The 14,504-nt window shown below is 38.8% G+C and overlaps 1 protein-coding gene across 2 annotated transcripts in view; it reads left to right on the forward strand.

Annotated features, from left to right (window-relative positions):
* The window catches only part of SLIT3 (slit guidance ligand 3), a 738,435-nt gene that overhangs the window by 617,101 nt on the left and 106,830 nt on the right, over positions 1-14,504 (forward strand). For both annotated transcript variants that reach the window (XM_075009368.1, XM_075009369.1), the window contains 4 exons: positions 4-72; positions 853-924; positions 1,106-1,177; positions 11,320-11,391. In XM_075009368.1, the coding sequence (XP_074865469.1) occupies positions 4-72; positions 853-924; positions 1,106-1,177; positions 11,320-11,391 (285 nt within the window). The remainder of the gene's footprint in view (positions 1-3; positions 73-852; positions 925-1,105; positions 1,178-11,319; positions 11,392-14,504) is intronic.

The raw sequence follows: 14,504 nt of genomic DNA on the forward strand, positions 1-14,504 counted from the left end.
CAGATATCTGGAAGGAAATCATTTAACAGCTGTGCCAAAGGAGCTGTCGACCTTCAGACACCTGACACTGATGTAAGAAATGCAAAATTTGAATGCCAACAAAATTAAGTGGGTTTTTTTTCCCCACATGTCTTGAGTGGCATATGGGGAATTGTCATGTGGAATTCAATTCCACCTGTCATGTCAGCAATTGTTTCCTTTAAGTGTTGAAAAACCACTGTGAACTATGTGACTGTAGTTGGGTGCAACAGATTTACCTGTACAACAGTGGTAGGATTGAAAGTCAGACATTAGTTTCTTATAGTGAAGCCACTGCTTATGATATTATAGCACTGAAAAAACAAAGGCAACTAACAAAGCAGTGTCTTGTTTGATGTACAAAAAGTGGAGATCTTGTATCCATAGGTTCAAAATAGATCCCCACAACCAGACACTATTCACCCTAAACTAGTCCACAATAGTTATACATGTATTTGCACACAAAATGCATACCTGCTCCAAAAAGAGGTGATATTGGTGTGACAAATTGCAAACCCGTGTGATAAATTCACTAAGCGCCAATGACTACTTCACCTGTCCCCTCATCCATCTGCCCCTAAATTTTTGATACAGCTACTGCTTCTCTCTTTCAGTGCACTGAAAATGTGCCCTGGAAGAGAGTCCCATAGAGAAATACTCTAATGTGGCTGGTTGTACAATTCTTCTGAGACTGTGTACAAGAAATGATGCCAGGTGATAATGTGTAGCTTTGACATTGTTTATTTTGCTGCTTGGAGTCTGCTTTAATATTTAAAAATTACTTGTTTAAAGTCATTTTTATAAACAATGGATCTGCTGTGTGTATTTCTTTAGTGACTTGAGCAACAACAGCATCAGCATATTGGCCAATTACACTTTCACCAACATGACTCAGCTGTCAACACTGTAAGTAATCAGAAGTTCTGGCATAATTTTTAATTGCTGTTCAGTACAAAATCAGCAATATCAATGAGTAACTCTCTTCCTGTGAAAACTGATAGCTTTCCATCCTGCTTCTTAAGTAAATTAGTAGCAACATAACCAAAGATACATATAACTCTGCAACTCTGTTTTCTGGTTCTCCTAGGATTCTGAGCTACAACAGACTCCGGTGTATTCCAGTTCATGCATTTAATGGACTCAAGTCTCTTCGAGTGTTGTAAGTAATACTTGTTCGATATGTCTGGGTTACAGCTTATTAGGATGCTGTCAATGACAGCAGGATTTAAAATGAGCAGATGGCTTTCACTTGATTCAGTGCACCATAAATATTTTCACACAATTACCTTCAATGTACTTGTACTTTTATGCAACATCTTGTATGAACTGATGCAGGTGAACGGTGAGCTATTTCTTGTGCAAAGAATAACCATACACTTTAAGTATAGGTGCCCTTGTCATAAGGACAAGAATGAGCGAGAAGCATCTCAATAGGACAGCATAGAATGTATTTATGCATAGGAACGCAAAATTTTAGCTTCCTGGTGCAGAATAGTGGAGAACATATCTTCATTTATTCCCACATGGCCTATAGAAACCAATAGAACTCAAGCAGGGGTATAATTTTCTGTAGGATGCCGCAGAATCTATAGCAAATATCCCTTTCTTACATCCTGTAAGTTTGTAATGATACTTGAACTTCAGTAGAGCCCTACTGAATTTCATAGGACAGTTCCTGAGTGGTGTAGTACAGGTGTGAGATGATTATACCAGCCAGGTCTATGTTCTGGTATGGGAAACCCAAACTGAGAAGTCATTTCTCCCTATCAGGCTGAGAAATGAGTGCCTCTAAAGGTGGTTTTCTGCTTTCATAAGGATGGGTGTAGGTGTCTATTTTCACTGTTCCTAGGGATGGTCAAGTTGGCTACGTCTACACGTGCAGCCAACATCGAAATAGTCTATTTCAATGAATAACGTCTACACGTCCTCCAGGGCCGGCAACATCGATGTTCAACTTCGACGTTGCTCAGCCCAACATCGAAATAGGCGCAGCGAGGGAACGTCTACATGTCAAAGTAGCACACATCGAAATAGGGATGCCAGGCACAGCTGCAGACAGGGTCACAGGGTGGACTCAACAGCCAGCCGCTCCCTTAAAGGGCCCCTCCCAGACACAGTTGCACTAAACAACACAAGATACACAGAGCTGACAACTGGTTGCAGACTCTGTGCCTGCAGCATAGATCCCCAGCTGCCGCAGAAGCAGCCAGAAGCCCTGGGCTAAGGGCTGCTGCCCACGGTGACCATAGAGCCCCGCAGGGGCTGGAGAGAGAGCATCTCTCAACCCCCCAGCTGATGGCTGCCATGGAGGACCCAGCAATTTCGACGTTGCGGGACGCGGATCGTCTACACGGTCCCTACTTCGACGTTGAACGTCGAAGTAGGACGCTATTCCTATCTCCTCATGAGGTTAGCGACTTCGACGTCTCGCCGCCTAACGTCGAAGTTGGTGCCGCTACTTCGAAGTAGCGTGCACGTGTAGACGCAGCTGTTGTGTGACATTGTGGAATTGGAAAGTAGCTGTCTGCCTATGCTAGTTACCAGGATGGGTCAGCTGATGAGAATCCCTCTGTGACAAGATACAGTGAAAGCATATTATCAGTAGCATCAGAATCCTGGGATGAACATAGAGGTGTAGAGCAGACTGACTGCAGATAACAGGTGAAATTAAGTTCCCACAGCTCTATGCTGCAAAATGTTCTCCTCACCTGGTACTCAATGAAAATCAGGAATCAGAATAGAAAGATTCAAATGGTAGGGAAGAGACAGCAACATGCTGGCTGTGTGCTGTACTTTTACACTGTAATTCATGCCTATCACTCTGCAAATTGCTGTGACAAACGAGATCCTCTCAGATAAGAAGTTTGTGAGTATGTACTATGTGATAATGATGCGAGGTTTGATGGTGAGAAACAATCCATAACTCATCTTGCCCTATTTAATGGTTTGCACCTAAGCTTTTTCTGTTCCACCTCCTTGCTATGGCGCACAAGAAAAGCATTAAATTTTTATTTTAAGGACATTGTCTTTTGATCATGCCTCACAAGAACTGTCCTGTAAAGGGATGTCCAACTACAGAACTGTATTTATCTCTCTTTTTATTACTGTAAATTAATGATCAGACATAAGAATTAATGTTATATAAAAAGGGTTCTCAGGCTTTTTCGTACAGAACATCTAACATAGCACCATGGACCATCTACTGTACCATCTGTGATTGTATAACATACCTGTGACAACCAAAGCTATCACTTACCTGGAGTAGTAACATTACTCAAATATTATATTTGTAACTGCTTGTAGTACAGTTTGGGAAAGAGTTGAGATAGCATCCTGTTAACAGGAGCATGACGTGAAGAGGAGAAAAAGGCTTTCCATCATTTTTTTTCTTTAATTTATGCAGCATGGATGCAAATAAATGACTTAAACCCAAAAATATTCAGCAAAAGAAGCATTAGAAAGGAAAACCACAGTTGACAGGAATTTTCTTGGGGTCATCTCTCCCCATATCATTTGTGATCTGCAGTGCATGTTATAGAAAATATTTATGCTCAGAGATGAAAGTTCAGTTTACATTAAGATGGTTGCACTACTGATTTGCTAATGTTCCTCAGTTTGGAGAATATACATGACTCTGATAAACAGATCTTTAGTAACAGCAATTATTTACAGTGCTTCTAAGCTGAGCTATAGACATTCTGGCTACGTCTACATGGCCTGGATCGTCAGAGCCACTGCTGGGCTGTGTAGATGTGGCTTCTGACTCCAGTTCTTCTTTCTACAAAAATACTGTTAACAGCATGAAAACCAGAACTGAAAAAGAGCCTCACATGTACATGAACTGAAAATGTGTAATCAAGATTCTCATTAGTATTTGTGTCCCACATATCAGTAAAAGTACTTACTTGTACACCTTGAGGTGGAATAAACCTGATTTGCTGTTCAGCTCAGAGAAAGGGAGATACTACTTAATGGCTTTTGGTTCCTTATCTCTTTTCTGTTTGCTATTTGAAGTCACATCTGGATTCTTTCTGAAAGTTCAGAATTTTCAGATTCTCTCTGGTAGCAGAATTGCCAGTGTCTGCCACAGAAATGACAGAAAGAAAGAAAGAAAGAAAAAACCTCATTGATGTAGTTCTTCAAATGTAATGGTGTTTATCATGCTAGCAGACACACACACAGCTACTTAGCACCCAGTCCCCCATGGTGACTAGTGAGAAACATGTTAATGAATCTCAGAAGTATCATCTTTAAATGTCCAGAGGCATTTCTAAAGGTTGTTGCCGATAAGCCTCCAACAAGTTATAATCTTGGGCTTTAGGCCAGCACTTCTTTCTCCAGTGGTACTTTCCTTAAGTATTAAGGTAGAGAAGATGCTATGTTATTTAGGGTCCTAGACTCCTCCCATTCACAGTCTGCCCTATTAAAAGGAAAGTAAAATCATAGAACTATAAGGAATTTAGAGAGGTCATTAAGTTCAGTCATCCACCCATAGCAGGACCAAGCACCATTCTTGCCCATTCCGGAAGTGTTTGTCTAACCTGTTCTTAAAAATCTCAAATAGTGGAGACTCCGCAACTTTTCTAGGCAATTTATTCCAGTGCTTAAAGGCCCTGACCATTAGGAAGATTTTCCTAACATCCAACCTAAACCTCCCTTGCTGAAATTTACAACCATTGCTTCTAGTCCTATCATCAGGCATTAAGGAGAATAACTTTTCTCCCACCTCCTTGTAACAATTGTTATCACAATCCCTCTCAGTCTTCTCTTTCCCAGACTAAACAAGCTGAGTTCTTTCTTTCAATCTTCCCTCATAGGTCATGTTTTCTAGATCTTTAATAACTTTTGTTGCTCTTCTTTGGACTTTTTCCAGTTTGTCCACAGCTTTCCTGAAATGTGCCACCCTGAACTGGACATGATACTCCAGCTGAAGCTTAATCAGCATGGAATAAAGCAGAAGAATTATTTCTTGTTTCTTCTTTGCATGACCTCTGCTCATGCATCCCAGAAAGATATTTGTGTTTTTGCACTCCTTCCTAGACAGGCTTTTCCCATTTTGTGTTTATGCAATTCATTGATTGTTCCTTCCTAAGTGGAGTATTTTCCATTTATACTTACTGAATTTCATCTAATTTAGCCAGACCATTTCTCCAGTTTTCCAAATCATTTTGAATTATAATCCTATCCTCCAAAGCGCTTGTGACCCCTCCAAGCTTGGTATCATCTGCAAACTTTGTAAGTGTGCGCTCTATGCCATTGTCTAAAATAAATAAATAAAAAATTGATGAAAGTATTTAATAGGACTGGACCCAGAACTGATCTCTGCAGAACCCCACTCATTAAGTATTTCCAGCATGACTGTAAACCACTTATTACTACTCTCTGGGAATGGTTATCTGACTACTTACACACCCACCTTAAATAGCTCCTTCTAGGTTATAGTTCGCTAGTTTGTTAATAAGAATATTACGTGAGACAATATAAAAACCTTACTAAAGTCTAGATATATTACATCTACCGCTTCTCCCCTATCCACAAGACTTGTTACCTTGTCAAAGAAAGTTATCAGATTGGTCTGACATGATTTGTTCTTGACAAATCCGTGTGGACTTTTATGTATCATCTTATTTTCTGCATGTGTGTTCAATGGTTGGCCTCTATGCTGCGACATCAGTGAAGATGCCCACTGGATGGGGTGCATTTGTCCACTGGTCATTGGACTGAGCTTTTCAGCTTCTCATAGTCCTCTAACCCGTCTATCTCTCTGTGACTAGAGCTCAGCAAATAGTTGATTTTTCAGCCCAGTAGCTGGAAAAAGTAGGATTGTTTAGAACAAAAATGATTTTTTCCCCATTTTTCTATTGTCAAAATGAAAAGCAGCTCCCCCTCTCAGCTCTAAAAATCTTGTGTGGGTCAAGAAAAACAATTTGAAATGAAAGGTCAGTTTGAAATCACATTCTTTAAATTTTTGTTTTCGTATTATTTTCAGTTGAAAGTATTTGCCAAATTTCACTCAAATTTGCAAATATTTTCAGTGCCCCAGAAATTAATTTTTGGGAAATGTACTATTCACTGAACATTTTTGCTTAGCTCTAGTTGTGACCAAGCTTATTGCTACAGCTGAACTGATGGTTTAATAGCAATAGATGCTGTATGCCATTATTTATCCCCCAAGCTATTCATTTGTAAATCTCTGTCTTTAATTAAACATTTTTTACATGTAAGCTCCAGAAATTTTAACCTGGTGTGTGTTTTCATTCTTCACTATAGTAGAGCTGAATTGAAGAATTTATGTTCTCTTCCTTACTTCGGAGGCATACGCTTTTCTATTATTGTATGTGGTTATTCCTGTATTTTAGAATCTAATGTAATCAAGTCAAATTAAAACAGGAGAGGAGAATGGTTAGCATGAAGTTAATACTTAGCTATATCATTGATATTGTAAGGCTTAAATAATTTTGGTCTGGAATTTAGTGCTGTAGTGCATCTTTGGGTGCTGGAATTGTGGGTCTGTAGCATCAGAAAGAAGTTAGGCCCCGAGTATTTGCAAAGTGCTTTGAGATCCTTTGATGGAAGGTAATGTAGAAAATCTAAGTATAATTATTAGGGCTCAGTCAGTCCAGAGAGGTTCCTGGTGGCTGTTAGACGGTGCTGTTATACAGCCAATTCTTTCTTACTGGAAAGCCATTCTTCCCACAGGACATGTGATCCTAGCTTGTCTCTGTTCCCAGTAGCTCCAGTGGCCTTAGTAGCAGAGTTATAATTTAATTTCAGTTTCTACAAGTCATGCCTGGACTATGCTACAAGCACAGAATGTCTTTTAAAAATTCAAATTGTGGCTATTGGTTTTCTTTGAAGAACTTCTATTGCTGATCAAATGTTAAAAGAATCTCCTGCTTCAAGGGAGATAAGACCTCTCTGTCCTGTACCATGCAACATTAGTGACATAAAACCCAAAAGGGAGTCTTTGTCCATGTACTATACATTTGGAAACCTCTAGATTGATTTGATTTATTATGGCCTGCAGAACTCTGGTGTCAGCTGCAAGTCTTCCCACATGTCATCTGTGGTGTTATTAAAAATCAGTTTTCCAGAGGGGAGAAAGTGCCTCTGAGTGACAAGGTGCAGTCAGTTATTCTCATTTATTATCCGTGTTCTCAGGAGAATTTAAAAGAGAAAACATCAGCAAAACATTTTCCACATTTTCAGGGTTGTTGGTTGTTGTTGTTTTTTAAAGTATATGTGATATTTCATGATCTTGGGCTGTGTTTGCCTCTGAAGGTATCCGGCCTCTTTTCTGTATAATTCAGTATCTTTCCCATGACTTCTGCTTTCCTTATTCTTACTCTGTTTACAGAAAACATAAAATATATGTCTGAATACCAGAATGCCTGTGAATGTATAATTTAATTTCATGTTTCATGTAATTTCTTCTCTGTCTTTCTCATAATTTTTTTATCCTTCTTTCTGAACCCATCTTGCAAATGCTGTGTCTACACTTGCATTCCTCTTTCGAAAGAGGTATGCAAATGAAGTAAATTGAAAATGCAAATGAGGTGCAAATTTGCATATCCTGACACCTCATTTGCATATTCTGATTTCTAAAGAGTTTCTTTCAAAAGCAGAAAACCAGTGTAGACACTGCTCTTTCGAAAGTAAACCCCATCTTCTTTATGGGAAGAAGGATTCTTTCGAAGATGGGGTTTGAGCAGTGTCTTCACTGGTTTTCTTCTTTTGAAAGAAGCTATTCTGAAACAAGAATATGCAAACAAGGTGTCAGATATGCAAATTGTACCTCATTTGCATTTTCAATTTACCTCATTTGCATAACTCTTTCAAAAGAGGAATGCACATGTAGACACAGCCATGCACTATTTTACGCACATGAGCAGTTTCCATTGAGAAGAATGGAACCACTCATATTTACTGTTAAGCTTCAGGGTAAGTGTTTGCAGAATCTGGGCCCCAGTCATTAGCATGAAGTGAGTTACAAAATGTTTCACCAGCTTTACATCTTTAAGATTATTGTCTTGATGTATCGTTGATATCTAGTGAAATGTAAACTGTAGTTGGGTGTACATAAGTGTAGAAAAGCATACCCTGTAAAAAATGTGCATTCCCATAAATACATCATACATTATGATGGTAAAACTTCCACAGTTGTAGTTTATGAACTGTAGTTTAATTGCTTGGCAGCTGCACACATTGAGATGGAAGTGTCCTGGTCATGGGTAGACAGATCTTCTCAAATTGTTTAGTTTTTATTCTTTTTTTTTTTACATGAAAAGAACTAATGTGTGTGTTTTATCTGACAAAATATTTAGAGACATAGTTATGTCAAATTTAGCCTAAAATTTACAGACACTCAACCCTGAGTGTTTATGATTGTCAGTGACATCTGAGGGTCCTCAACCTGTATTGGTTCCTTTCGGAGGTCTTACATACAGGCTTTACAGTAGCTGGTGAGCATCTTCTGAGATCAGGCATTTGCAAGCTAAACTCAGCTTTTATTTAAGTATTTGCAAAATGGGAGGGTTGAAGGCAACACAAGCCATCAGGGTCAATGTTCCATACCACTGCTGCTTGCAAATTAGGCAGCCTTCATTTGTGGCTTGCAAAACACCATGGCAGAAATCAGAAATGTAACATAGTAGTGAGCTCAATATTATGGTAATTGATTAATTATATCCACTTCTGGGTTTTGCGCACTTAATGAGCAGGCCCAATCTTTCAGTCTCTACCAATAACAATATTTCCTGTGTAAGGACTGCCAGGTAAGGACCAGTGAGTTGCTCAGTTTCAGCTGTGTTAATAAGTATTCTTTTCTGGAGATACTTGTTTCACCTTCCAACTATGGTGGATTGCTTGAAGAGTCCGTTCAAGTTGTCATGATTCTTGAGAATCAAAGTAGAGAGGTGTTTGTCTAACCTGTTCTTAAAATTTCCAGCAATGGAGTCTCTACAACCTCCTTAGGCAATTTATTCCATTGATTTGCCACCCTGAGAGAATTTTTTTCCTAATGTCTAATCTAAACCTCTCTTACTGCAATTTCAGCCCATTGCTTCTAGACCTATCATCAGAGGTTAAAAAGATAATTTTTTCTTCATCCTCCTTGTAACAAACTTTTAGGTACTTGAAGGCTGTTGTTTTTCTCCTCTCTCTCTTCTCTTTTCCAGACTAAATAAACCCAGTTCTTTCAGTCTTCCATCGTTGGTCACGTTTTCTAGACCTTTAGTCATTTTTGTGCTCTGCTCTGGATCTTCTCCAATTGTCCACATCTTTTCTGAAATGTGCCACCCCAAACTGCACCCCAGTTAAGTTTTACTCAGTGTGGAGTAGAGTGGAAGGATTACTTCTTGTTTCTTACTCACAATAATTCTACCAATACACCCATTAAGATGTCTGCTTGCTTTTGTTTGTTTGTTTGTTTGTTTGTTTGTTTGTTTTTGTTTTTGCAATAGTATCATACTGTTGACTCATATTTAGTTTGAGGTCCACTATGACCCCCTAGATGCCTTCCTGAGGTATCCTTTCTAGATAGTCATTTTCCATTTTGTATGTGTGAAACTGATTGTTTACTCCCTAACCAGTGTACTTTTCATTTGTCCATATTGAATTTCATCCTATTTACCACAGACCATCTCTCCACTTTGTCCAAATATTTTTGAATCATAATTGTATCCGCCAAAGCACTTGCAAATCCTCCCAACTTTGTAGCATCTGCTGGTGTCATCCATACACTTTATAAGTGCAGTCTCTCTGCCATTACCTAAATTGTTGGTTAATATATGGAACATAACAGCTGTGTCTACACTACAAAAATAATTTCGAAGTAGAGTGTCTACACACACCCTACTTTGAAGTTAAACTTCAAAGGCACTACTCCATTCCTGGGAATGGAGTAAAGACTTCGAAGATGGCTCCCTACTTCGAAGTTAATGTCAAAGTAGGGGAAAATGTATGTAGACTCTCTGCTGGCTACTTTGATGTAGTGTGTAACTTTGAGTTAACTTCGAAATTAGTTCCCAGTGTAGACGCACCCAGTCATTCCCAAAACTGCTTATACAAACGGCTTATATTTAGAGTAAAGATTTGTGATTATCGTAGCACCTTTCAAATTGTGTGTTCCACAAATAATCAGAAAAATTCCTCCAGGCAGCTACATAAATAAAAATAATATAGGTCTTGGAAGGAGGGGAGTAAAATACCTTTTCAAATGGCCTGAGAAATATTCAGAACCGTTCTAAGGCACATTGTGCTTATACTCTGTTCATACTACAAAAGTGCTGGTTTCCTTGTTCAACATGGACAAGCTCTTCAAAGAACTGATTTTCAAGTATTTTGCATGGATGTGTGTCTGTCTCTGCGTATTGGTATACTCTGTTGCTGACATGGGAACATGCACATACTGTTTCTCTACACAGTGGGAACCTTGCTCCCGCCTGAAGTCCCACTGCTGGCAGTACATAATTTTATCTTTCACACCCCCTTTTTCCTTTGTTGTCTTTGCATTTGCAGACAATGGGAATCAGTACAGCAGTAAGGGTGTCTGTGGAAGTGAGGAAAAAATGCTTTCCTGTTATTTCTGTTTGTAATAAAATAATATTAAATGGTATTGATTCAATTTTTAAAAAGAAGCAAAACACTTTTTACGTTAAAAGTTAGTTATTAGCATTTTAACTGCAGATGACATTTATAAAATCATCACACAAAGGCCGTGTCTACACTTAGTGAAAACTTCGAAATGGCCATGGTCATGGCCAAATTGAAGAATACTAATGAGGTGCTGAAATGCATATTCAGCACCTCATTAGCATGCTGGCGGCCACAGCACTTCAAAAGTGCTGCAGTTTGCTCTCGCATAGCTTGTCATCACCGGGGTCCCTTTCAAAAGGACCCTGCCAACATCAAAATCCCCTTATTCCTATGACCTCATAGGAATAAGGGGATTTCAATGTTGGTGGGGTCCTTTTGAAAGGGACCCCAGTGTAGACAAGTCACGCAGGAGTGAACCACGACACTTTTGAAGTGCCACGACCACTGGCCTGCTAATGGGATGCTGAATATGCATTTCAGCACCTCATTAGTATTCTTCGATTTGGCCATTAGCATGGCCATTTCAAAGTTTTTACTAAGTGTAAGTGTAGCCAAAGATACAAAATACAATCCATGGACGCTGGTGGACTATGAAGCTAGTAGGTCTTCCACAGTTAAATATTGGTTCCAAAGCTAACTATTCAGAATTTAGGTGGAGTGTGACAATAGTGTGTTCTAATGTCTTGTTGTTCTTTCCTGCTGTAGAACTCTTCATGGTAACGACATTTCCAGTGTTCCTGAAGGCTCTTTTAATGACCTTGTATCTCTTTCACATCTGTAAGTACCCTTGCTCTGAATTAATGGTTTTACTAACACAATGTAGGTTAGGCTGCTCAGCTAGGACTAAGCTATTCAGAATCGTCCACTTTTTCTCTAGGCCTTATACTGTCTTTTCAAATAATGCTAAAAATAAATAAAACATGCTTGAACTGGTTATTTATTAACAAAAATGTTTTTTAGGAAAAAGGAATGATTGGCATGCCTGTTTCCTCTCTTCTGTCATATGTGTTATCAATTGGTCATCTAGCACTCTGCATGTGAAATGTAGAGCATACTGGTCCAGAAGTCTGAGTGGGAGACAGGAAGCCACCCACCAGGAACAAGTATTAAGTAACTTATATGTGGATTCTGGGCATAATAAGTATCATATGTTTTACATACTGGATTTTTGTCAATATAGGATCTTGTACATGAACTAATAATTCATATATATATAATTTAAAACATATTTAAAATAATTCATATATATAATTTAAAATTCATATATATACGTGTGTATATATATATATATATATATATATATATAAAGTGAATTTTCAATGTGTTTTACTGCACACATGCCTATAAAAATATGTTCTAAAAATAACATATTCTCCACGTATATGGGATATATTTGCCCTTTCCAAGTGAGAAGAAAATCCAAATGTCTATTTTAGTTTTTCTTTCGCTTTCTTCCTTCCTTCCTTTATGGTCTTGGACCAGTCACCTAGAGATGGAGACAAATTGGTAAACTTTAATGAGTCTTCTTTACCTTTTTGATTTGTGAGGCGCTAAACTAACTCCTGTGATTTGGTTTCAGGCCAGAACCAGAGTGCAGCTCCAGTTCAGGCTTGAGCGTTCCAATACCTTTCAAAAACAAATTTCTTGAAATTTCCATTTCTCCGAATGGGAGGTAACATAAGCCAATGAATATGGTATCAGAGTCGCATGTCTTGGCAATCAGAAGAACTGGGCAATATTTAAAATGCACGTTCTTGTTGACAGAAACATTTTGCAAATTTTTCATAAATTGTTTTGATCAGGAGAAATAAAACAGTGATTTTATTTTGACCTTTTTGAAAAGAAATGTTTAACTGTTTTAAAAAAATCATGCCTTTCAAATGTTTTGTTTCCAAATATCCTTCAATTTTATTTTTGTTTTCTAAATTACACTCCAACTTGAAATGAATGTTTCACTGGACCCAAAAAACAACAAAAAATGGACTTTTTCCCAAGAAATAGCAATAAACCAAAACATTTGCTGTTTTCTCAGCTCAAGACCTGGTGTTTCTGTGAGACAAATAACTAAATAGTCTTATGCCTCAGTTTCCCCTTACAAAATATGAGCTAGTGATACTTAATGTTATTATTTGGGACAAAAATCTCTCATGAACAATTCAAGCAATTTCCACACTATTTTACTCGAATTTGACCCTGAGCTTCAATTCTAATTCAGCTTCAAATTCAAACATCAAATTTTCTAGCCTGTGCCTGAGCTTGATAGAGAGGTTAAGTGCAAGTATTTCTTATATGCAAAATGTATTCTATGTTACGTATTCTATTAACAGCCTAGTAAATTCATGGGGATTCAGTTCAGTGTAAGAGAGACTGTACCAAATTCCTACGTCTCTACTTGAAAATGCAATGACACCTTCCACAGAGGGGAAGCTGACATCTAAGGGTATATTTACAACTGAAGTTATAAACATGTCATGTGCCATTTGTTTGGATTTTCTTCAGAGTTTACATTAAACTAAGTGCAGACACAGTTTTCCTGCTCACCCCAGAGAGACATAAAATACCCTTTGGCCCTGCACAGTCAGTGTAGCCCCTCTGTTTATAAGTATGCACTGCCGGCAGTGTAAAGTACACAAATGAATGGCAATAGGTAGGGCCCATAAATGAATTAAGACCTGTCTAGGGTATAAGTTGCTCAGTGAACAATTAAATTCTACTGTGCAATTTTTTTCAGCTGTTTCTTTAAAGTTGCATTTGCCTTCTGTAGCTGTAACAGAACCAGTGCTTTTGACAAGTTTTCAAGAAGCTGAGTTCACCAATAAAGCTGTGAGCAATTTAAAATAAGGTATTTTATAAACATTGACACACATCACTCTCACATCTCTCTGAGAGAGGCTGTGGCTGTGGCATTTTCAAGAAAATGGCACAAAAAAGCTTCATGCATCAATTGCATGTATCTTGTGAGTAAACAAACTTTTATATGTGAGATTCTCTGCCAGCGGTGTGAATCCATAGTAAAATGATGAACTTATACTGCACTGGTATTCCTAGGGTCAGAGGAGATTCTAAGTGTTGAGGTAATGAACAGCATTAGCCTGGGCAGAACTATTAGTGTGAACACAGAGCATCGCTGCAAAGTTTATAAAGGCTCAAACAGACCATTGTAAATTGCAAACGTGCACGTCTCTACTATGGACCAAATAATTCACTTTTTTGGTCTAAGCCTTTTGTAATAATTGCATTTTAATGGGGTTTGACATCAGAAATTTAAAAATTCAGTTCTGGACTACTCCCATATATTTTTAGGGTGACTACCTGTCCAGTTTTGGCCAGGGCAGTCCCGTATTTCAGGTGTCAGGAAGGTGTCCCATCTTATTTTAACAAAAGGGCTAATTGTCCCACGTTTATGTCCCCTGCTGAGCTGCCCTTCCCCCAGTTCAGAGCAGCCACAGCTACTGAGCAGGTGGAAAGTATGTGGAGCACATACTCAACAGCCATGTGTACAGGCAGCAGCAGAAGAGCAAGCCAGCAGGGGCTTTGCCATAGGTTAGTAAGGCAGATGTTGCATCATGCAAGCAAGGTACTCAGAAATTTCAACAGGACTTTATTTACAAACATGAAACTATTTACAAAGCTGCTGCATCATTCTGTAGCCCTCTTCCCTTGTCCTTCCTGTCTCTTGTGCTTCCATACTCCCCGCAGCCAGAGCTCTCAGTTCCAGCAATTACAAACAGTATTACATCTAAACACCACAGCAGGGCATGTTGGGGTGGGGGGTGGGGTGTGACCCCCCCAGTCCTTTTTAAGATTGTAATGGGCCCGGGTGCCCTGGTCAGCTGCCCCTCCAGCCAGTGAGACTCCCTCCCTGCACCCACAAGGCAGGGCTGCAGCCC

Source organism: Carettochelys insculpta, chromosome 15 (assembly GCF_033958435.1).
Source record: "Carettochelys insculpta isolate YL-2023 chromosome 15, ASM3395843v1, whole genome shotgun sequence".
Classification (NCBI taxonomy): Eukaryota; Metazoa; Chordata; order Testudines; family Carettochelyidae; genus Carettochelys; species Carettochelys insculpta.